The 20,754-nt window shown below is 65.1% G+C and overlaps 1 protein-coding gene across 2 annotated transcripts in view; it reads left to right on the top strand.

Annotated features, from left to right (window-relative positions):
- Abcg1 (ATP binding cassette subfamily G member 1) overlaps positions 1-19,913 on the top strand; it is a 38,132-nt gene extending 18,219 nt beyond the window's left edge. The window contains exons 3-15 of one of the 2 annotated variants that reach the window (XM_048346197.1): positions 6,276-6,393; positions 7,973-8,105; positions 9,421-9,471; positions 12,380-12,525; positions 13,303-13,426; positions 13,657-13,771; positions 14,381-14,529; positions 14,660-14,761; positions 15,155-15,323; positions 16,125-16,225; positions 16,340-16,498; positions 17,670-17,788; positions 19,446-19,913. In XM_048346197.1, the coding sequence (XP_048202154.1) occupies positions 6,276-6,393; positions 7,973-8,105; positions 9,421-9,471; positions 12,380-12,525; positions 13,303-13,426; positions 13,657-13,771; positions 14,381-14,529; positions 14,660-14,761; positions 15,155-15,323; positions 16,125-16,225; positions 16,340-16,498; positions 17,670-17,788; positions 19,446-19,674 (1,715 nt within the window). In that variant the 3' untranslated portion in view covers positions 19,675-19,913. Of the gene's footprint in view, positions 1-6,275; positions 6,394-7,972; positions 8,106-9,420; positions 9,472-12,379; positions 12,526-13,302; positions 13,427-13,656; positions 13,772-14,380; positions 14,566-14,659; positions 14,762-15,154; positions 15,324-16,124; positions 16,226-16,339; positions 16,499-17,669; positions 17,789-19,445 lie in introns of both variants that reach the window. The other variant, XM_048346196.1, reaches the window with a different exon arrangement.
- The last annotated feature ends 841 nt before the right edge of the window (positions 19,914-20,754 follow it).

Here is a 20,754-nt window from a genome sequence, read left to right as displayed (position 1 = left end):
CGAGCAGGGGTAATGGGGCGGAGTCTCGGGCGGAGGCGTGCGGGGTTGGTCCTGAAAGGGGGCAATGGGCCCTGTCTAGAGAGAGCCCGGGGTGTGTGTGTGTGTGTGTGTGTGTGTGTGCTCATAATCACCATGGATTCCCGGGGACGGACGGGCCAGGCAGAACCCCCGCCACCGCGAGCCACGCCCCAGAGTGGTGCTTGTGCTCAAGGTAAACGCAGAGCCACCGTGGTGTCCTTACAATGTCTGTCTCCAAACATCGAGGGGGCCCGGGACGTGGGCTGGCCTGTGCACCCTTCGTCTCCTCCCACCGTGAGGACACCGTGGGTGGTTGGAAACGGGATGATAGCCTTCAAGTGGCGGTCCCCCACCTGACGTGGCCGTGTTTCCAAGGCGTGGTCCACACCGCAGGGAGGGGCTCTCTGCCCTCTTGTGGATGAGCAGAGCGGCCGACCGCCCTTTTCCACCCGAGGAGTCTTCGTGCAAATGTGCAGGGAGAGCGGTAAAGGCGTGCGCTCCGGGGCTCACCAAAGCGGCCCATCCTCGCGCGCACAGGTGGGATTTCTGTCTGTGTCCCCTCTTTCTTCCCGAGTTGAGGTTTGGGGTCGCGAATGCCGTGGTCGACCTTCCTAGAGCGGCAGTCCTGGCTTTCATCAACTAGAGCCGGGTCCTTGTCTGTCCGGGCACGGGTGTGTCCAGTGAGGATCAGCCGGGCCGGAGCCCCCTGCAAGGTGTGCCGGGTCCCCACCGGTGAGCCTCCGTGGGGACCGGAGGGGCAGGGAGGGCCGGGGCTGACACCCCGGACAGGCCAGAGAGGAGGCTGCCCGCAGAGACGGCTCTGGGAGGGGAGGCGGTCCGCGGGGGCAGCCGCCTGCGAGCCCCGGCCCGGCCCGTGGAAAACTAGGACGAGGCTGAGGCTCACGCGCTCTCCTCCCAGAGTTCCGTGGGTCACGCGCTCTCCTCTCCCGGGATCCCCGATTCCTGCCAAGTGATTTTCTCTTTGGTTCCTTCGCGGCTCCGAAGATGCTCAGAGCTCGCCGACCCCCGAAACCTTGCTGCCGGTGGGGGGGGGGTGAGGTGGGGTTGGGGCCCTCTCCGCTACCACCCCGTCCCACGGGAGATGACCAGAGAAGCAGGGAGGGTCCCCGTGTCTCCGTGTAGTTCCAGTGTACACCTGCACCCCATACACTGCGGGGAGCCCAGGCCCGGAAGTGTCTGTCAGCAGGAAGAAAACACGGGATCCCTCAAGCTGAAAATGGACCCAGAAAGCCAATGCGCCCCCCCTTTCCTCCCCCCGCGTCTTCCCCCACCCACAGCCCCCCTGGGCAGCGGGCGTCGTGGCCGTGTTTCAGGCCCCCCCAAGTGCCCCCAGGTCCCCACGCGCACGGGCCTGGCGGGCAGGTTTGGTTTCCGTCGAGAGCGAGCGGAGCTCACGGATGTGGCGGGCCGGGAACGGTGGCCGCCTCCCACGGGAGACGGTGGCGGGTCCACAGAGGGAGCCTCGGCGACTCCACCCCCGCCTCCTCCCCACGCAGGGGAACGCGGGTGCCGACGCCCCCCGCGGGCAGGCTCGGGAGAGGCCGTTCCAGACGGGCCGCCTCTGCAGGCCGCTGAGGACGAAGGCCGAGGGGGGTCACCTCCACCCGGAGCCTCCGGGCACGGTCGCGGGGTCACCCGTGGTCAGGGCCCTCTTGTGCCCTCACAATTATGTTTATGGCCCATTTAACCCCCTGGCCCCCCAGGCCGGCGTCCTGAGCTGTCGGGGAGGCATTTGACGTTTGCACAATCCCAGACAAAGGCCTGCTTCTCAGAAGCCCGCCCTCACCGGTCCCCGCCCGGCTTTCTGCTGTGCAGCTGAAGAAACAAAGCTCTGCGGCCACCTGCCCCGCGCTTCTCCACAACCAGCCGCCGGGAGCACGCCTGCGCGAGGGAGTTGCTCACGCTGCCTCCGTGGGCACCCGGGGTGGTCTCGGGGGCTCGGCGGGTTCTCCACCGATGCCAACAGCAGCACACCTGCCCTCGTCCCTTGGTCACCTGGTGCTGGCTTGATCTGCTTGTGTGGATTTGATGGGCAGGGGGAGCCAGGGAGGATTTGGCTGCTGGGCCCAGGAACGGCTCTGTCTGGGCTGGCGGAGGCGCTGACCTCTTTGGGTGTTAGAGCCGCTGGTGGGGGGCTGACATGGCCGGAATCTTGGCTCCTCTGCTGACCTGCTGTGTGGCCTTGGGCGGCCATTAGCTTTCTTTGGGCCCTTGTGTTCTGTCGGGACGGTAAGGGGGAGCGCTGCGAGCAGAGTTGTCATCGTGCCCTCCCGGAGCTCTGTGACTCGCAGCACAAAACGAGAAGCTGTACCATCACTTGCCCCCGGGTCTTTGTAGTGTTGGCAGAGATGGAAAGTGCAGCGAGGTGGCTTGGAAACGGGGTGCGGAGACGCGTTCCACCTCCAGTGGCTTCCGGAAACGTGTTCTGGCGGATGACAGCTCACCCTGGAGCTGCTGTGGAGTGAGTGGCGTAGCCGGGCCTGCCAGGGGTCCCGGGCCAGCAAGCAGGGGCTTAAGGGAATCTCAGGGAACAACTTCCTGTCTAAAAAGGAAGTCCTCTCATTTTTTTCCCCCCACGGACAAAAGGATGCTGTGTTGCTTTCCAAGGAAGGAAACAATCTTTTTGCCTCCCCCCCCCCCCATTTTAGGGGAAAATGCACCTGTCTGTGTGAAAAATCAGCCGTGCTGGGGTCTACTTAAGACCCCAGAATATCCACCTCTTCAGCGATCAGATGCCAGCATATTCCCACTGCTGCCCCAGGGCTGGGGACACGGATGTGGCAGTCCAGATCTTTCCTGCATCTATGCCATGCATCAGAAAGTCACTGGCACTGGAATAATGTACGAGATCCGCCAACCACTGTCACCTAACGATTGACTGGCGGTCTTTTCGCCGTTCACCTGGGCTAAGTTTGAACCCCAGTGACAGCATAGGCAGCTGGATCTGAAGGGGCTTCTGGATCCTTCGTGTTCCTCTAGCACATGCTGGCCGGTTCCCTAGTGGGGGTCTGTCTTGCTAGGAGAAATGAGAGGTGACAACCAATATGGTGGCTGTCACTCTGAGTTTGCTCGTGTAGCAAACCCGTTCTGCTCCATTAGACCTATTTAGTACCCACATAGCCAGGCTTGGTGTCCGGCACACGGGGCGTAGTGATGAAGCCAGCCAGTCCTGGTCACAGACTCACAGAGCTAGCCCTTCTCGCGGCTCCGTGGAGCAACACTCAGCCAGGATGTAAACGCGAGCGTGCGCGTGAGCCGTGTCAGGGGCCTGTGCTCAGATGGGGTCCTCAGAACGGCCCGGCCCGCGTGGAGGGGAAACAGGCTCGTTCTCCTGTCTCTTCTTCCTCGCCATCACTGCCACTCAGAGGTGCATGGCTTTCTGAGTTGCTAGTGGCCTGGGAGGGACTCCCCTCCCCCCCAAGGCATCGCTAAGAACCCCCCCAGCCTCCGTGTGCTCCTGCGTGTGATTAAATGGCCGTTAGACCCCCCATCCACCCAGGCCTGAGCATCTGCACGGGGCCAGGGTGGAATGGTCAGAGCCGGGAGGGAGGGCAATGGAGCCTACTGGTTCCGTACTGGCTTTGCTCTTAATTGGTGAAGAATCTGGGTCGCTTATAACGGTGTTAAGCTACCTGGTTTCTTCTTTGCAGGTGGTGCTCACATAGAACACAGTGATTGGCACTGATGTCGGGGTTATCCAAGGAAGGGGGGAAGGGGCGTGACAGAGAGGGCAAGCAGTGTCCAGATCCTCGAGGGTGCCCCCCCGGCCCTACCCAGCCAGCCCTCCGCCCCCCATCCCACCCTTATCTGTCCCTTTCTCCCCGGGACTCTGCTCTGAGGCTTTTCATCTCAGTTCTCTCTGTCTTGTGATCGGGGTTCGGGGCTGTGGTTTTGGTCCGGGTTCTGGTTTCGAATCTCCTTTGATTGTGAGTTTGGTATTCTGGTCTCTGACTGGAACGTAGGTTCTGAATGATTACTTGACTGCCTGGATCTGGATTCCTGGTTCCAATTTCTGGTCCTGGTTCTGGGTTCTGGGTTCTGGGTTTTAGGTCTATGGTTACGGTTTCTGATCTGAGTTTTGGGGCTTCTGAGTTCTGGCCTGCACTCTTTGGACTCTGGGTTCCAAGTTCTGCCTTGGTCTCTGTCTGGGCTCTGGCCTGGCTATTTTAAAGACTGAATCTGGGCTGGGGATATGGCCTAGTGGCAAGAGTGCCTGCCTCGGATACACGAGGCCCTAGGTTCGATTCCCCAGCACCACATATACAGAAAACCGCCAGAAGCGGTGCTGTGGCTCAAGCGGCAGAGTGCTAGCCTTGAGCGGGAAGAAGCCAGGGACAGTGCTCAGGCCCTGAGTCCAAGGCCCAGGACTGGCAAAAAAAAAAAAAAAAAAGACTGAATCTGCCCCTCCCAGGTCTGACAGATGGCAATCAGTGCCCTGCCTCGGTGGTCTTTGTACCGCCATGGGCCCACGCCATCCCAGCCAGAGAAGCCGTGGGGGCCGAGGGCCAGGGGAACCACGCAGGAGAGCGGGAAGCGATGGGGCAGCTCGCGGGGGCTCCACTCGCCAGTGGCCGTCACAGACACTTGCCATCTGGTCCTCCGGCCCACAGGGTCCAGCTGGGACTAGTTCCGAACTCTGGAAGGAAACAGCCCAAAGGGAGATTTGCTTGCGAGTAACCTCGGCTCGCGTGCGTGTGAGCAGGCCTCCCGCGGTAACGAGAGGCTGCCTGGTATGTCGCGCCGGCTCCCTGGGTGATGTCACGGAGAGTCTCTGGGGGCCTCTCCCCCAGCGGCTCAGCCCCCAGCCACAGAGCCCCCCTCTGGGGAAGCTGCGGGACCGAGGGCTGGGGCTTTTCCAGGCTCTCTGCCCTCCCCAGCTCTTCCAAGCGTCCCTCCGCGGCGTGCAGCCGGTTCTCGGGGCCGTGGGCCCGGCCCGGACAGTTCCCCCTTGGCCCACCCATGCTTCTTGGGTGCGGAGCAGCGCTGCGGGCGGAGCCGGGTCCGGTGCAGCTCTGAGCTGCTCTTCTGCACCCTGCATTTGTTTCTGCATCCCCACTGGGATGACTCTGTGTCTTCCCCGGGGGTGACAGCTTCTCTTCTTAATGAGTCAGAGTGGCAGGGACCAGGGCTTCCTGGCCTTCCCTTCCCTTCCTCTCTGCCTCGCCTAAACAAGGCCTCGGGGACTCTCCCCGTCCAAATTAAGGTGGCACCTGGTGACAGGTTGGAACGTTCTGGTGTCCTGTCTGTGAAAGATGGGAGGACAGCAGGGAGAAGGCTCCCTGGGGCCTGGATTCTGGCAGGCAGCAGAGCCCCAGGAGGAGTCGGGGACGGGGGCCAAGGAGGCCAGGTCCCCAGGGGCCCCGTTCTCACAAGTTGCCCTCAGGCATTTTGTGCCAGGGCTGAAGCGGTGCCGGTCCCGGTCCCGCCAGCGAGGGCCGGGAAGGGCCCAATCTCACCCAGCACCCCCTCCCCACGCCCCTCCCCCTGTTGCTCAGCTGGAAGTCTCTTATCTGAGTCCCGCTGCTCCGGCTTATCTTTCATAGCACATTTAAACAGTCCACTTCAAAATACACTCATGTGGCTTTGGTTGAGAGATGTAGGTTTTCTCCCCCCTCTTTTGTGGCGCTTCCAGAGGAGAGACTTGGCAGCAATTCTAAAGCCATTTGATGTGATTGCATGGGTGGCCGACTTTCAATTATTAATTAAGGAATTAATAATGTATCGATTAATTATGAAGTGACTCTGGACACATGAATCCCGCATCAATAATTCATGGAAATATATAAAGCAGAAGTAAATAACTTGTAAATGAAACGTGAACCGCGCCGCCGAATTCAGGCGTGGGCGGGGACCGGCCCAGCAGGGGGCGCTGTGCTCAGCCGGGCTCCGCGCCACCCCAGGGCGCCCCGATTCTGAAGTCGGGATGGCGGACCCTCGCAGACCGTTGTGAACTCCGAAGCAGCGAGCGTGCACTATAATTATCGCCATTATAAACCTGTCCGGTGCTGCCAAGGAACCAGACAAGGGCCCGGACGGGACGCAGGGCCCGGGTCTGCTTGGTAGCTCGGGACGCCGCACTTTAAAGTACAGCGATGTACACTTTAAAGAGAAGCGATGCGTCTGGTGCCGGCCCTGAGTCAAGCGTGTGTGTGTACCGGCGCATTCCGTGCGGGGTGGGGAGAGGATCGCGCGGGGTGGGCCGCGGGACGGACACGGATGCGATCTGCTTCCCGCAGGCTACAAGACCCTTCTGAAAGGCATCTCGGGGAAATTCAACAGCGGCGAGCTGGTGGCCATCATGGGGCCCTCGGGGGCCGGGAAGTCCACGCTCATGAACATCCTGGCCGGGTACAGGTGAGCAAGCCCCACCAGTAAGTTGTTGAGAAGTCTGGAGTGTCGTCCATTTATTATAGGTGGGAAAATGCTTCCTGGCTCCTTTGAGTTTTCATAGGTTCCATTTGATGACTTTAACACACACACACACACACACACACACACACACACACTCTGGGTCTTGAACTCAGGGCCTGGGTGCTGTCCCTCAGCGCTCTGCCACTTGAGCCACAACTCCATTTCTGGCTTTTTGGTGGTTAATTGGAGAGGAAAGTCTCACCAACTTGGCTGTCCAGGCTGGCTTCAAACCGTGATCCTCAGATCTCAGCCTACTGACTAGTGAAGATTACGGGCCCGCACCCCCGGCACCCACCCAGCCACGTTAGCAGATATTAACACGAATATGACTCCCTTATTTTACACACTGTAGTGTGTTGCCCATAGTCAACCGTGGTCAAAAAAATTAAATGGGAATTACCAGAAATGGAAAAAAAAATGGCAAGTTTGTAATAGCTCAGTTTTCTGAGAGTGTGGTGAACTCCGGCACCATCCGCGTTGCCCCCCGGAAGGGGAATCACCCCTTGTCCACCGGATCCACGCCGTGTGCTCTGTCTGCCGTGGTCACTTTATGGCCATCTGCACTGCCAGACTCGGGACAGCAGTGAGACACTGCTGAGTGCAAACGACCCTGACCTTCCTTAGCGATGACCCCCAGGTGCGAGGTTGCGGACACTGGCAACTTGATCACAGTACGCAGCATATTGTGATCATTCTGTTTCACTATTCTTGTTGTTCCTCTCTTATCCTGCTTAATCTGTGAACGGAACGGTGCCGCCACTGTGCATTACAATAGAGGAAAAGACCTAGCTCATACAGAGTACTGGGTACTACACCCAGTCCCAGGATTGACTTGTCCCCTGTGAACAAGGGTGACCACTGTAGTAACAGGCATAATGAGAATGACCACGACAGTAAGTTTCGTTTGTGTAAAAAACAAAGCAAAACAGAAAAGCCCCCATCTTCCCCTTCCCCGGAGCTTCTGAATAACTCCTTAATACTGGAAATTAGAAATATAAAAATTCTCACTCATGACGAGTTCCCGCTGGGTACGACCGCATCGAAAAGTCAGCGCCAGCTTCTCGGCACCCGTGGGAGGCGGGGCGGTGTGGATGGGTCCCGAGGGGAGTGGGGAGCCAGGCCCCCGGGGGGCAGGCGCCACGGACAGACAGCAGGGAGCAGTGGCCCCGGCCGGACACCTCCCAAGGTGGCGACGTGGGCCTTGCTTCCCCCCGCCCCCCCTTAGCACGCGGCGATGCCCGGTGTCTTTGGCATCTGTGGTGCACAGATCGGTGCCATCTTACCAAGCCTGGGTGCGACTCCCGCCAGCAAGCACCCCGCATCTCTGTGGAGTGGCAAAGGAAAGGCAGCCATTTTCTCAGCGCCGTGGCTTTGTGCCCCCCGGCGCTGTCCCCCGCCCCTCGGTGCTCCACACGGCGGGCGAATCTGCTGAGGAGAGCCGAGAGGGGGGTCCGCCACGCCCCGGAGGCGGGGTGCGGGAGGAGGCGGCCTGCTGACCCCCCCCCCGTCCTTGGGCTTGCAGGGAGACCGGCATGAAGGGGGCCGTCCTCATCAACGGCCTGCCCCGCGACCTGCGCTGCTTCCGGAAGGTGTCCTGCTACATCATGCAGGACGACATGCTCCTGCCGCACCTCACCGTGCAGGAGGCCATGATGGTGAGCCGCCCCTCCCCCCTCCCGCCCCGCCCCGCCCTCCCTTCCTGTCTCCACACGCCGCGGGGCGCCCTCCCCGTCCTCCGCCGGCACCCTGCCTGGGGCTCAGGGGCCCCGTGCGGCTCCTCTGGGCCGCGGGCGCGGGGTCAGCGATGGCTGGGCGCTCACGGGGCCCGGGTGCGGTGTTCGCCCGGCCCACGCAGGGCCAGCTGGAGAGCCGCCCCCAGAGGGCGGGCGGGGGGGGGCAGGGGCGGAGCCCACGGGCCTCAGGACCCTGTCACTGCCCCTTCCACTCTCCCCACGGCTTCTCGGGGCAAGTCCTCGCGTGGATCAAACCCGGGGCGCACTCAGACACCGTGCCTTTCCTCTTGAGCCTCCAAAGTGGCCCGGGGGTACCCACGCGAGGCGCACTGGGACACGCCTGCCGTCCCAGGCGTGCCACGGGAGGCGGCAGGGTCAGGGCTCCCGGAAAAGGGCTGAGAGCACGACCCGGGCAGGAGTGTGAGGCCCCGAGCTCAGTCCCTAGCACACCAGAGAGACGCACAAGGGAGACTTGAACACCCGGCCCCAGTGCCGCTTGCTTCTCCCCGGACGCTGTGTGCCGGGAACGCTGCTTGCCGAGCCGGCCTGGGAGGGGCGTGCTGGGAGCTGGGAGGACTCGGGGCCAGCCCGCCGTGAGGGTTAGCTCCGTCGGGTCCGCCTCTGCACGTCCCCGCTTGCACCTGCCTGTCGGGCTCTCTGGAAGTCGCAGTAGGACGTGAAGTCACCCTGGTCTTCCTGCTCCACCGCTCGCTGCTTCCTCTTGGTGGGCGTCGCCGCGTCCCCCCCAGATCCGGCTACGGGGTTCACCTGCTTTCACGATGTCAGACTCAAGTGGGTCAGACTCTGCTTCGGGGCGTTTCATGATGCTTCTCGGAGATGCGCTGGCCTTGAACCCGCCACGCCTGACTTTCCCTCCCGTAGCAATGATACACAAGCCGCCGGTTTCTGGTCACATGTCAGCCAGCGTGCGATGTGACTCGCAGCAGACGGGGGGCTCTGCTGGCCCCAGACCCGGTTCCCGCGCTCTCCTCTAACCCCGTCCTCCACGTCCCTGGCCGAGGCCGTGGCAGGATGGACCTGGCCATCCGGCCGGCGAGGAGACGGAGGCTCACGGGGGCCCAGGACACGGGCCCTGGCGGAGCGGAGCCACGACGGGCTCAGGGATTCCTTCTCAGAGCCGCCCTCGGGCGTCCTCGGCGCTGCTGGGGGGCCGGGCCCTGCTCGGAGGCCCGCCGCCGCCGCCGCCGCCGTCACACCGTTGTCCTTGTCCCCGCAGGTGTCTGCCCACCTGAAGCTGCAGGAGAAGGACGAGGGCCGGAGGGAGATGGTGAGTGGGTTGTGCAGGGCGGGACACAGCCCCGTGGGCGGCGGGGGGAGGGGGGGCTCTGCAGAGCGCGCAGGTTGAGGGGCTCTCGCCTCCGCATCGGGGTGCGGTGCAGGGGGAAGGGCTCAGCGGTGTCGACATGGGGCCACCGTGGGGACTCTTAGACCTGGCCGTCGAGGACCTGAGCCCCAGTGGTTGGCGCAGGGCGGCTTCAAGGGGACCCCAAGGGCCCTGCCTCCTTCCGTATCTAAAATGCTTCAGCCTGCTTTTCATAAAACACAGATAGTGACGATTTAGTCATTGGTTTAAAAATAACGGCCGGCGGCCCACGTACTTCATGAGAAGAAGCCTGGCTCTCGTTATTAACCAGCTTTTTTTTTTGCAAAAAGAAAGGAAAGGAAGAAAGTAAACAAGTTTCCAGCCTGCGGGCGATGTCCTCCTCCTAGCTGCCACTCCTTACGCCTCCAGAGAACCTGGGGGTACAGGAGGGCGGCCGCAGTAATCCCACCGTGCTCGTGGGGGGGGGTCCCCCGGCCCTCCCACCGTGCTGGGGGGGGGTCCCCCGGGCGAAGCCTGGCTTAGGCAGCACAATCCGCGTCTCCTCCCGCCCCTTCCGAGTCCCGGTCCGGCAGCGGAGGGAGCGGGGCGGGCTGGGGCGGCCCGGAGTCGCCGTGGGTCTCCGGGTGGTTTGGGGTGAGATGGGAGGGTCCCGGCTGGCCGCGCCCTCCCAAGGGGGCTTGAGGGGCTCGCAGGCCGGAGGAGAGGGGCCTCCTCCAGCCTCGGCCCCAGAGCCCACCAGGAAACCGGGCTTCCGCACCCCGGGCCCTGAGCTTCTGCGCCCCCCGGACACGAGGCCCCGTGGCCTCCCCGCGGTCCGCCGACCCCGTCTTCCCAGCCGTCGCTCCGGGCAGGCGTGAGTGCGGGAAGGGACCCGGGAACCATTTCCCGGCACCGGTGCCCCACGGCCGGCCTTCCCCGGGGGCCGGGGCGGCCGAGAGCCCTCTGAGCAGACCGACGCCCGTGGCCAACGCAGCCCTGGTCTCCCGCCGCTCCGTCTGCGGGCCCGTCCAGCGGTTCACGAGGACGCGTAGCCACGGCCTCCGGGACAGCCCGGAGACCCGCCCCGCCTGCTGGGCGGTGGATGGCGCGTCCTGGAGGGCGGAAGGGACTCTAGGAGAAGCCACGGCCAGGCCACGGGGGGGACTCCAGGCGAGGCGCGACCCCCAGGACGCTGCGGGAAGGGCCCCTGTGCCCTTCGCCCGCTCGCTGGCCGCTGAGCCGGGCATCGCGGTGAGACAGCTCTGGAGGGCTAAGGCGGTGACGGTGGCCCGCCCCGTCTGTGCGCCTGGCGGAGGCCCTGCGCGCATAGACCCTCTTGTCCCGGCCGAGCCTGGCTGCCACCTCCCCCTCCTGCCCCTCGAGAACCCAGAACAGGATGACGGCAGGACAACCCACAGCTGATTCTCCACCCCGGCTCGCTTCCCGCCAGCCCCTCGTGCCCCGGTGGAAGTATTTTATACTTCCTGGAAGCACCAGGGAACGGAATGTTCTAGCAGGTAGTGGAATGTGTTGTTCACAGCCTGCCTTGTTTTCCAAGGGGGGGGGGGAGGTCACTCTGGGCCAGCCTGTGGCCAACGCGGCCCCGGGAGGACGTGCGTTGGAGAGAAGCAGCCATGGGGATTTTTTTTGTTTGTTTGCTTGCTTAGGAAAAAAGTGTGTGTGTGTGTGTGTGTGTGTGTGTCTGTGTGTGTGTGTGTGTGTCCATTGTTTGTTCTTGGTGCCCGCTTTCAAAACAAAACCACCCCGCACGGCAGACACCCTCGGGGACCGCGGGCCAGGCGTGGCGGAGGCGTCTGGGCGTCCACAGTGACCTCCATCCCCCGCCTCCCCGTTTCCAGGAAGGGTAGGGAGAAGGGGGTGCGCCGTGCGTATGGGATTCCCCCAAAGCGAATCCAGTCATCCTGCGGTGCCAGCCGACTGTTCTGGAAGGCCCTGGAACCTCCGCGTGGGCGGGGGGGGGGGGGGGGGAAAGCAGTCGATACTGTGTGCGGGGAGAAATGGCCAGAAACTCTTCCGGGCGCCGCGGTCTCTCCTCCTCGGAAGCTCTCTGGGGACGCCCCCCCCCCCGCCCCCAGCGTCAGGGTGCTCCAGAGGGAGGGAGATGGTGGAGGCTGAGTAAATAGATCAGCGAGGAGAGGCAGAGCCGGACTGGAACCCAAGGCCCTGCCGCCCCACGCCGCGCCGCGCCGTCCCGGTTCTTTCTGTCCCGGGCCGTGCGCTTTGTACTGACCACGCACACGTAATTCAGAAGTCCAGAGTGGAAATTCCCTTCCCCGGGGGGGCCGCCTCCTTTGGGATGACCTCATCTCCCCAGGGAAGCTGCCGGCCCGAGGCCCCACCCCCTGGCCGTGGCCCCCGGGGGCTCCCCGCCACAGGGCTCCCCAGCCGGGGGCGGGGACGGATTCTGTGGGGGGTACCAAGGTGGCAGGTCCCCTCCCAGGGGAGCAGCAGCTGCTCCAGCCTCCAGCTCCCGGGAAGACACTGGGCCAGACCCGGTCACTCCGCAGACACGGGCCCCCAGCCTGCTGACCGCCCGCGCCCCGAGTGGACCCCGGGCGGCGTGGAGGAGCGTGGGCTGGGCGGGGGGCTGCTTAGGCGTCGGCGCTCGGCTGGCTTCCCGGGGGCCGGGGCCGGGCGCTGGAGGCCTCTGGGCAGGCGCTGGGCTGGGCTTCGAGGCGAGAGGAGCCGGGAGGGAGGCCGCCCGCGGGGTGTGGCTCCCGGGCCGCGGCGGCCTCGGAGACAGCCCCCGTGTCCGCGTGGCCCGAGAGGCGCGTGGGCTCCGCAGACGGGCCCCGACGGCGGTGGGCTCGGGAGGGCGGCGGCTCAGGGCACTCGTTCCGCTGTCCCCCAGGTCAAGGAGATCCTCACGGCCCTGGGCTTGCTGTCCTGCGCCAACACGCGCACCGGCAGCCTGTCTGGTGGCCAGCGGAAGCGCCTGGCCATCGCCCTGGAGCTGGTCAACAACCCCCCCGTCATGTTCTTTGACGAGCCCACCAGGTAAACCGGGACGGTGTGGGCCGAGGCTGGGGAGGGGCTGGGGAGGGGCCGGGGAGGGGCCGGGGAGGGGGTCCTCACGGTGGCCCCGGTGCGGCCTCGGAGGGCTGTGCGGGTGCCCCGTGCTCTTGAGAGACGGGCTGACGCCTCTCTTCCCCAGACTCAGAGACGGGTGTGCCTCGGCTGTGGGGTGCGCCTTGTGCGTGGGGATGTGTTTCGGGGTAACACCTCCCTCTCAGTCCCCCTCTCACCCGGGATGCCCCACCCGTGGGCTCCCTGCGACACAGCTCCCCGAGGGCCAGGGGTGCTGTCCGTGGTGGGCGGCGCTTACCTGGTGTCTGTGGAGGTGTTCTGGAACGAGTCAGCAGAGCCGCCGGCTCTTCATGTCGGGAGGAGGGCGGCGATGCTCAGGAGAGGGAGGAGGCAGAGGTCCCAGGGCTGCCGGGACGCTGGCAGGGTCCGCAGGACCCCAGGACACGGCGTCCTGGGAAACGCACCCGTAGCTTTGGGAACGGACCCTCGGGACGGGGGTCCCGCTGGGGCCGATGGCTCATTCCTTGCCCCCACGCAGACCGCCAGGCCTGGCTGGTCCCTCGGAAGGTCTGGCCGCCTGCCCGGGGGGTTGTGGAGCCTCCGGGCGGGGCCTGTCCTGGAGGAGGGAACAGCGGCTCGAGCACCGAGCTCTCTCGCGGCCGGCCGTGAGCCCCGGGACGGACCAGGCCCCGGGGCGGTGGCTCAGCCCGGCCGCCTTCACGGTCTCAAGGTGTTCTTCACTTCCAGCGGCCTGGACAGCGCCTCCTGCTTCCAGGTAGTGTCCCTGATGAAAGGCCTGGCCCAGGGGGGCCGGTCCATCGTGTGCACCATCCACCAGCCCAGCGCCAAGCTCTTTGAGCTCTTTGACCAGGTGGGTGGGTTCTAGACCCCTCCTAACCCCCATCTAGGACCTCCACCCCAGACTCCCCAACCTAGGCTCCATACCTACCCCAGACCCCCAGCAGGCTGGGGCTAGCCTGGTAACGCCAGACCCTAGACACTCGTGCCTTCTCCCAGATCCTGGGGTGTCTGGGGGTTCCCGTTGCTTTGCCGGGGACGGTTGGGGTTGATGTCATTTTTTTCCCCCCTTCCCGTTGCCAGCTTTACGTCCTAAGTCAAGGACAGTGTGTGTACCGCGGGAAGACCTCGAACCTCGTGCCCTATTTGAGGGATTTAGGGCTTAACTGCCCCACCTACCACAACCCGGCCGACTTCGGTGAGTAGACACCTTGCTCGCTCGGGCGGCCGCCTGGTCGGCCCAGCGCCTGAGGAGGGAGTTGCTAGAAGAGTCCACCTAGCCCGGGCGCGGTCCTGTGTTAGAACTCGGGGAGACCCGGGGAGGATACGCCCAGGTAGACGTGTCTGGTGGTCAGGTTCTGCCCGAGTCTCGCCTGGCCACTGATGTGGGATGGTTCGGCCTCCATCCAAGACGGACGACTCGTTCCTCACGAAGACCCTCCTCCCCGCCTCCCACGGGAGGTCTCGGGTGCAGCCGGGGGGGGGGGGGGAGAGAGGTAGAGAGAGAGATGGGGGGGCGCCAACCCTCTGAAGGTCACCGGTGGGGGAGGGCGCCCCCTGGAGGGCATACTGCGCTGCCACGGAAGGTTCCGGTTCAGAGGTGCCCCCTTCCTCACGCGGCAGGCGCTGCGGGGTAGGGGACAGGAGGTGAGGACCCAGGAGAAAGGGCGGCGAAGACCGCGCAGCCCTCGGGAGGCGGGCAGGGGTCTGCGGGCCCGGGAGGGCCGTGGGCTCGAGGGGTGCGGGCCGGGGCCCCCGGCGCAGGGCGTCTCCCGGCTGAGCCCGGCCCGCGCGCCCCCCTCCGCAGTGATGGAGGTGGCGTCCGGGGAGTACGGAGACCAGAACGGCCGGCTGGTGAGGGCCGTGCGGGAGGGCCTGTGCGACGCCGACCGCAAGCGGGGCCTCGGGGGCGACGCCGAGGTGAACCCTTTCCTCTGGCACCGGCCCTCTGAAGAGGTAAAGCAGACAAAACGATTGAAGGGGTTGAGAAAGGTAATGCGGACCCCCCCCCCGGCCACACCCCCCCCCCCGGGAGGCTCCGTGCGGCCCGGCGGGGGCCTCACCCGCCCTCCCGCCGTGTGCGCAGGACTCGGCCTCCATGGAGGGCTGCCACAGCTTCTCGGCCAGCTGCCTCACCCAGTTCTGCATCCTCTTCAAAAGGACCTTCCTCAGCATCATGAGGGACTCGGTGAGTGGGGGGGGGGAGAGGGGGGGCTCGCGCTCTTCCTCCTGCCTGTGTCTGCACGAGTCCGCGCTCGCTGCTAAGCTGCCGTAACAAGCGGTCCCGAGACGTCAGCGTCCACGCCAGTCTCCGTGGCGGCCGGCGGGGGTCTCGCTTGCGCTGGGGTGGGGTGGGGGGGTGGGGGGGGTGGGGAGGGCCGTAGTCCCATCTGTTCTGTCATCTCCGGGCCCAGATGCACGCGCAGGCCGGGGCTGGTTCCTCCGGGGAAGGGGGCGATAGACCGAGGGCCCCCACGACAGGAATCGGGGTGTGGCGCTCGCCGAGGCCTTGGCCTCCTGCTCTCCCGCCCCCAGCACTGGGTCAGGAGCCTCTCCGCCCCCGCCCCCGCCCCCCCCCCAGGTCCTGACGCACCTGCGGATCACCTCGCACATCGGGATCGGGCTCCTCATCGGCCTGCTCTACCTGGGCATCGGGAACGAAGCCAAGAAGGTCTTGAGCAACTCCGGCTTCCTCTTCTTCTCCATGCTGTTCCTCATGTTTGCCGCCCTCATGCCCACCGTGCTGACCTGTGAGTGGGGGGACCCAGCGCCGCCCCCTGGGCCGGGATTCCCACCCAACCACGGGGACTGAGGGCCCGCCCGCCGGGCCAGGGGTGTCGGGAGCCTTCCCGCCCTTCTCCGGCCCACCGGCCTCCAGGTGCCAGCCTCCCCCGTGCGCCTCCCGGGTAGCCAGGGCTCACAGGCAGGTCGATTTTTCGAGTGAAGCAGGTTTGCTGACGTGTACCGTGGGATAAGAACACGCCGTGTTTAAGCCGCAAGATGGACTCTCTCGTGGAGGGCGAGGGGGGACAGCTAGCTGCACGGGTCCCTGTCAGAGTCCCTCAGCCCGTCCCGCGTCAGCACGGCGGTGGTGGGGGACGGCCGTGGCGCGGGCGAGCTCGCCCCGAGTCTGCGCGTAACCACGCCCTGCCCCCCCCCCCCGCCCCATGCTGCTGGGTGCTGGGTACGAGGCTGTTGCCCTGGGGGACTCTGTGTAAACACCTCCTCCCGACCGGGGACCCAGCCAGGGGACCCAGCAGGACCAGAGCCAGCCCCGGGGGGGGGGGGGATGAGGGAGGAGGCGGCGTGTGTGCTTCCTCCCCGCCCCCCCCCCCCCGGTTCTCCACACGGCCACGCCTTGGGTTGCAGAGGCCACTGGGATTTCCCGACACCATCTTAAAACAAAGGAAACCCGGTGTCCTGTGAGCCCCGGGCTGGCGGACCGCCGGCGGCTCGGCCCTGGTCGCAGGTTGGAGCGTTGGATCCTCTTGCGGTGACCACCTGACGTTTCTTTTCCTTTATTATCCCCCGCCCCCCCATTTGTGCCCCAGTCCCCCTGGAGATGGGCGTCTTCCTGCGAGAACACCTGAATTACTGGTACAGCCTGAAGGCCTACTACCTCGCCAAGACCATGGCCGACGTCCCCTTCCAGGTGCGCGTGCCGGTGATGTCGTGGGGGGCGGGGCGGGGGGAGGGCGCCGCCCTGCCCCCCCCCCCCCCCCGCCCCGGGCCCCGGGCAGGCCGGTGACGGGGCTCCGCTGCGCAGATCATGTTCCCGGTGGCGTACTGCAGCATCGTGTACTGGATGACGTCGCAGCCCTCCGACGCCGTGCGCTTCACGCTGTTCGCCGCGCTGGGCACCATGACGTCGCTCGTGGCCCAGTCCCTGGGGCTGCTGATCGGGGCCGCCTCCACGTCGCTGCAGGTACGGGGCTGGCGGCCGTGGGGCTCAGCGCCACCCCGCCCCGGCCCCCAAACCTCGCCTCTGCCAGGTCCATGCCCGCCCTCCACCGGGAGCCCGGTTCCCCGGCGGACCCCAAACCTTAGGACTCCCGGCCCCATGCGGGGTGCCACGAGCACCTGGGACCCCCCGCGGAGCCCCCCCGGGGGACGGTCGGGGGGCCTAGGGGCCGCCCCAGCGGGGAACGGGGTGCTCCGGAGAAGTTGCCGGAACTCGCCGGCCCGGCCCGCCGGCCCCACCCTTCTGCCAGCCCCCCAGTTCCCCCACACCTGGCCCCAGCCCCGCAGTGCCGGCAGCCTTGTGAAGGGGTCAGGCCCGTTCCTCCCCGGGGGGGGGGCGTCCCAGCCCCTCCGCCCCCAGACCTCCCTCCCTCTCCCCTCCTCCCCTCCTTCCCGCCCTCTCTCTTCTCCCCCCCCCCGCCCCTCTCTCTCCCAGAAGGCTGAGGCTTTAGGGGTTCAACGCTTCACCTGGGCACACGCGCACGCGCACGCACACACAGAAAACACACTACCTCCCCGCACAGCACACGCCACCCATCAGGCACGCTCCACCCACGTGTATTGCACACACTCCGGACACGCGCACGCACACACACACACCACACACTGCACACACCACGCACACAGACCGCACGGGAATACAATCCAGACGCAGCCACGCACGCATCCGCAGAGTGCGCGTATCATACGTGGCATGGAAGACACGCACACGCCACGTACGTGTGGCACACACACACAGCACACGCACCACCAAACAGTCACCTCCGTGCCACACACACGGACAACACCGTGCACACGCCACACACGGGGTCCCCCCCTCCCCCCCATCGCAGCCCGGGCGTCACGCGTGGCGATCTGTTCCCAGGTCCCCCTGGGGGTGCTGACAGAGCTGGGGGCTGGCTGGGAGGGCCGAGTGCCCCACCCCCAGGCCGGCGGGGGTGCGGCCCACCTGCCCGCTGGCCCGGCTCGCTCAGCCCCCCCCCGCCCCCCGCCCCCCCGGGAGCTGAGAGGAGCTGTCGGTGCCCCTAGGAGGCGCCCGGCGCCCACGCTCTTTCCAGCTGCCGCCTCCTTGGGGGCCCTTGGGAGTCGGTGGGGGACTCCCTTGGGAGCTCGGTGTGTGTCTGTCCCGTCCCCAGGTGGCGACGTTTGTGGGTCCCGTGACAGCCATCCCCGTCCTGCTCTTCTCGGGCTTCTTCGTCAGCTTTGACACCATCCCAGCCTACTTGCAGTGGATGTCCTACATCTCCTACGTCAGGTAGGGGGGAGGCGGGGGGGTCCTACATCAGGTAGCGTGTGGGGAGGGGGCTTCCTGCATCTCCTACGTCGGGGGGGGGGAGGCGGTGGGGGGTCCTACATCAGGTAGCGTGTGGGGAGGGGGCTTCCTGCATCTCCTACGTCAGGTGGGGGGGAGGCGGGGGGTCGTACATCAGGTAGCGTGTGGGGAGGGGGCTTCCTGCATCTCCTACGTCAGGTAGGGGGGAGGCGGGGGGGTCCTACATCGGGTAGCGTGTGGGGAGGGGGCTTCCTGCATCTCCTACGTCAGGTGAGGGGGAGGCGGGGTCCACACCATCTCTTGAGTCAGGCAGGGGGAGTTGGGGGGGCCTCAGGAACTTAGGGCTGACAGCAGGGACCCAGGCTAGGGAACAGGTAGTCACGGAAGCCGGGTTTTGGCTGTCTACTAAGTGTGGCTCCTGGCCCCGATGGTACCAATCGTTCATGATTTTCCTAGTTTAGTGTGACCTGCCCCCTCACGCACCCTCGCATTCTGGGTGTTTCTGAGAACTGCCTTGGTGGTGGTGGTGGTGGTAGTGTGTGTGTGTGTGTGTGTGTGTGGGTGTGTGTGGGTGTGTGTGTGGGGGGGTGGTCTGTCTGTCTGTCTATATTTTATATAAAGAGCACTTTGCACCAGGTCCTGATTGCAAAACCCAAGAATGCAGTGGAAAACGGGTCTTTTGAAACTATAATTACGTTGTTATCACTAAGGTGTTGTATGGGGAGGGGGAGGGTGGCAATTTCATAAGCCAGGTCATGAGTCCCTTTCTCTCTTGGACAGCCGCCTCCTCCTTTGCTTTCCCCAGCTCCGTTCCCACTCCTGACCACAAGGTCACACAGGTCGTGTTCCACCTGGCGTATACTAAATAGCACGACGGCGTTTGTCCCTCCCTCCCCTTCTTTACCCCCCTCTTGTCCCCCTAGAGGAAAACGAAATCCCAAAGCAAGAACAAACCACCACCACCCACAACAACAATATCAACCAATTCCACTCCCTGGAATTAGTTTGGATAAATAGCGTTTTAAGCGTAGCAGGTCAACACCCCAGTGGCCCCCCACACCCAGTAGCGGGGAGGCCGGCTCCGGCGACGCTCCCCCGCCGGGCGGCCCAGTGGCCCGCACCGTGGCGTTCCTGTACGCTGTGCCCATCTCCAGAGCTTTACCCACCACCTTTGTCCCAACCTCAGCCCTTCCACGTGACACACACTCCCCAACTAGTGCTGCTTTTCTAGAACGTCCCTTCAGACCCAGGTGCACTGTGGAGGAAAATAAGACGGGCACGAAGGCTTTGTGCCGAGTTTCCACAATCACAGTGCCCGCCGGCGACGGGAAACCGGAGAGCCGCGGCTTTCGTCTGAGGATCAGGGCTTGCGTGCTGCCCGGGCCGGGCTGGGGCGAGACGGGGCGAGAGGGACCGTGCCCTCGCCGAATGAGCACCTCCGGGCTGGGCCGGTGGTCGGCAGCGTGGGCGGTGGCCGGTGGCGTGGCCGGTGGCCGGTGGCCGGCGGCGTGGCTGGTGGTCGGTGGCGTGGCCGGCGGCGTGGCCGGTGGCCGGTGGGCAGCGGCATGGCCCGTGGCATGGCCGGTCCCGCTGCGGCGGTGCGCCAGGCCGTCCGCTCACGCCCGTGCTTGTCGCCCAGGTACGGCTTCGAGGGCGTCATCCTCTCCATCTACGGCCTGGACCGAGAAGACCTGCACTGTGACATCGACGAGACGTGTCACTTCCAGAAGTCGGAGGCCATCCTGCGCGAGCTGGACGTGGAGAACGCCAAGCTCTACCTGGACTTCGTCGTGCTGGGCATCTTCTTCATCTCCCTGCGCCTCATCGCCTACTTCGTCCTGAGGTACAAGATCCGGGCCGAGAGGTAAAACCCCCGGAGCCGCCAGGAGGCAAGGCAGACATGGCGGCCGCGGGACAGCGCCGGGGACTCGGAGACCGCCAGGCCCGAGGCCGCGCGGCGTGGGACCGGCCGGCCGGGGCTTCTTCCTTTACCTTTTCTAGCTTCAACTAGGAAGACGTAGGACCACTGGGATCGCGTTCTGTTTCCTCTTGTTTTGTTTTTCACACGCAGAACTCAAAAGACTGCCACTGGGGCAGAATCTCACACTGGTGACGGGGGAGGGGGGCTGCCCGGCGCCGGGCCCCGCCGTCCCGCGTGGACGGGGGCTAGGGAGGAAGGCCCGGGCCCGGCGTGGAGGCCCCGGCGTGGGGAGGCCTCGCGGTGACCCTGCTCCTCGCGATTGCCTCTGAGTCCCGCCTCTTTTCCGACGCGGTCACTTCCCGAGCCAAAGTCGATCAATCTCACTGGTTTTTCAACGCTCCATCTTTTCAGTGGTGGTTGAGGAGGTTGCAGGGTCCGGAGAGGAGGGGGGCGGTCCAGCCAGCCACCAGGGGGCAGGCTGGGGCCGGCTCTGGGCGGAGAGACGCCCGTGCTCAGCGTGGGTTGAAGGAGTCCCGGGAGGAAAGTGGCCGGCGCTCTCAAGGCCTTTCTTTCCCATGTGCTTCTTTACTTTAAGCAAGATCACCCCTTCCCAGCTTCCCGACCCCCTTCGTCGCACTCGGGATGTGTAGATCAGCCCTGGGGACGCGTTCCCTCCAGCCTCCCACCTCGGCTCCCTCCGAGCGAGCGCGGGGGGCCCCCGGGGCCGGGAGGGGGGCAGCCCATGGATGTCCTTTAGGGAGATGCCGCCCCCGGCCAGAGCACCCCCGTTGTCCCCGAATCGAGGCCTCTGGTGCCCGTGTGCATTGCTCGTGGGAGGTCAGTTGGCCTCTCCGAGCCCCCGTTTCCTCATCTGTAACAGCGGCAGTAGGTCGCGCGCGCGGTGGCTCTCGCTCGGGGTGCTGTCCTGAGCGTTCTCGGTGGTGGTCCCGAGCAAGAGAAGAATCTTGAATCTTCCTCCTACGGGGGCGTGGTTTGAAAATGCTTAGGGCGTCCTTTCTTATTTTGT

This window comes from Perognathus longimembris, chromosome 5, assembly GCF_023159225.1.
Source record: "Perognathus longimembris pacificus isolate PPM17 chromosome 5, ASM2315922v1, whole genome shotgun sequence".
In the NCBI taxonomy this organism is placed as follows: Eukaryota; Metazoa; Chordata; class Mammalia; order Rodentia; family Heteromyidae; genus Perognathus; species Perognathus longimembris.
This window is presented reverse-complemented; position numbering and strand designations above follow the sequence as displayed.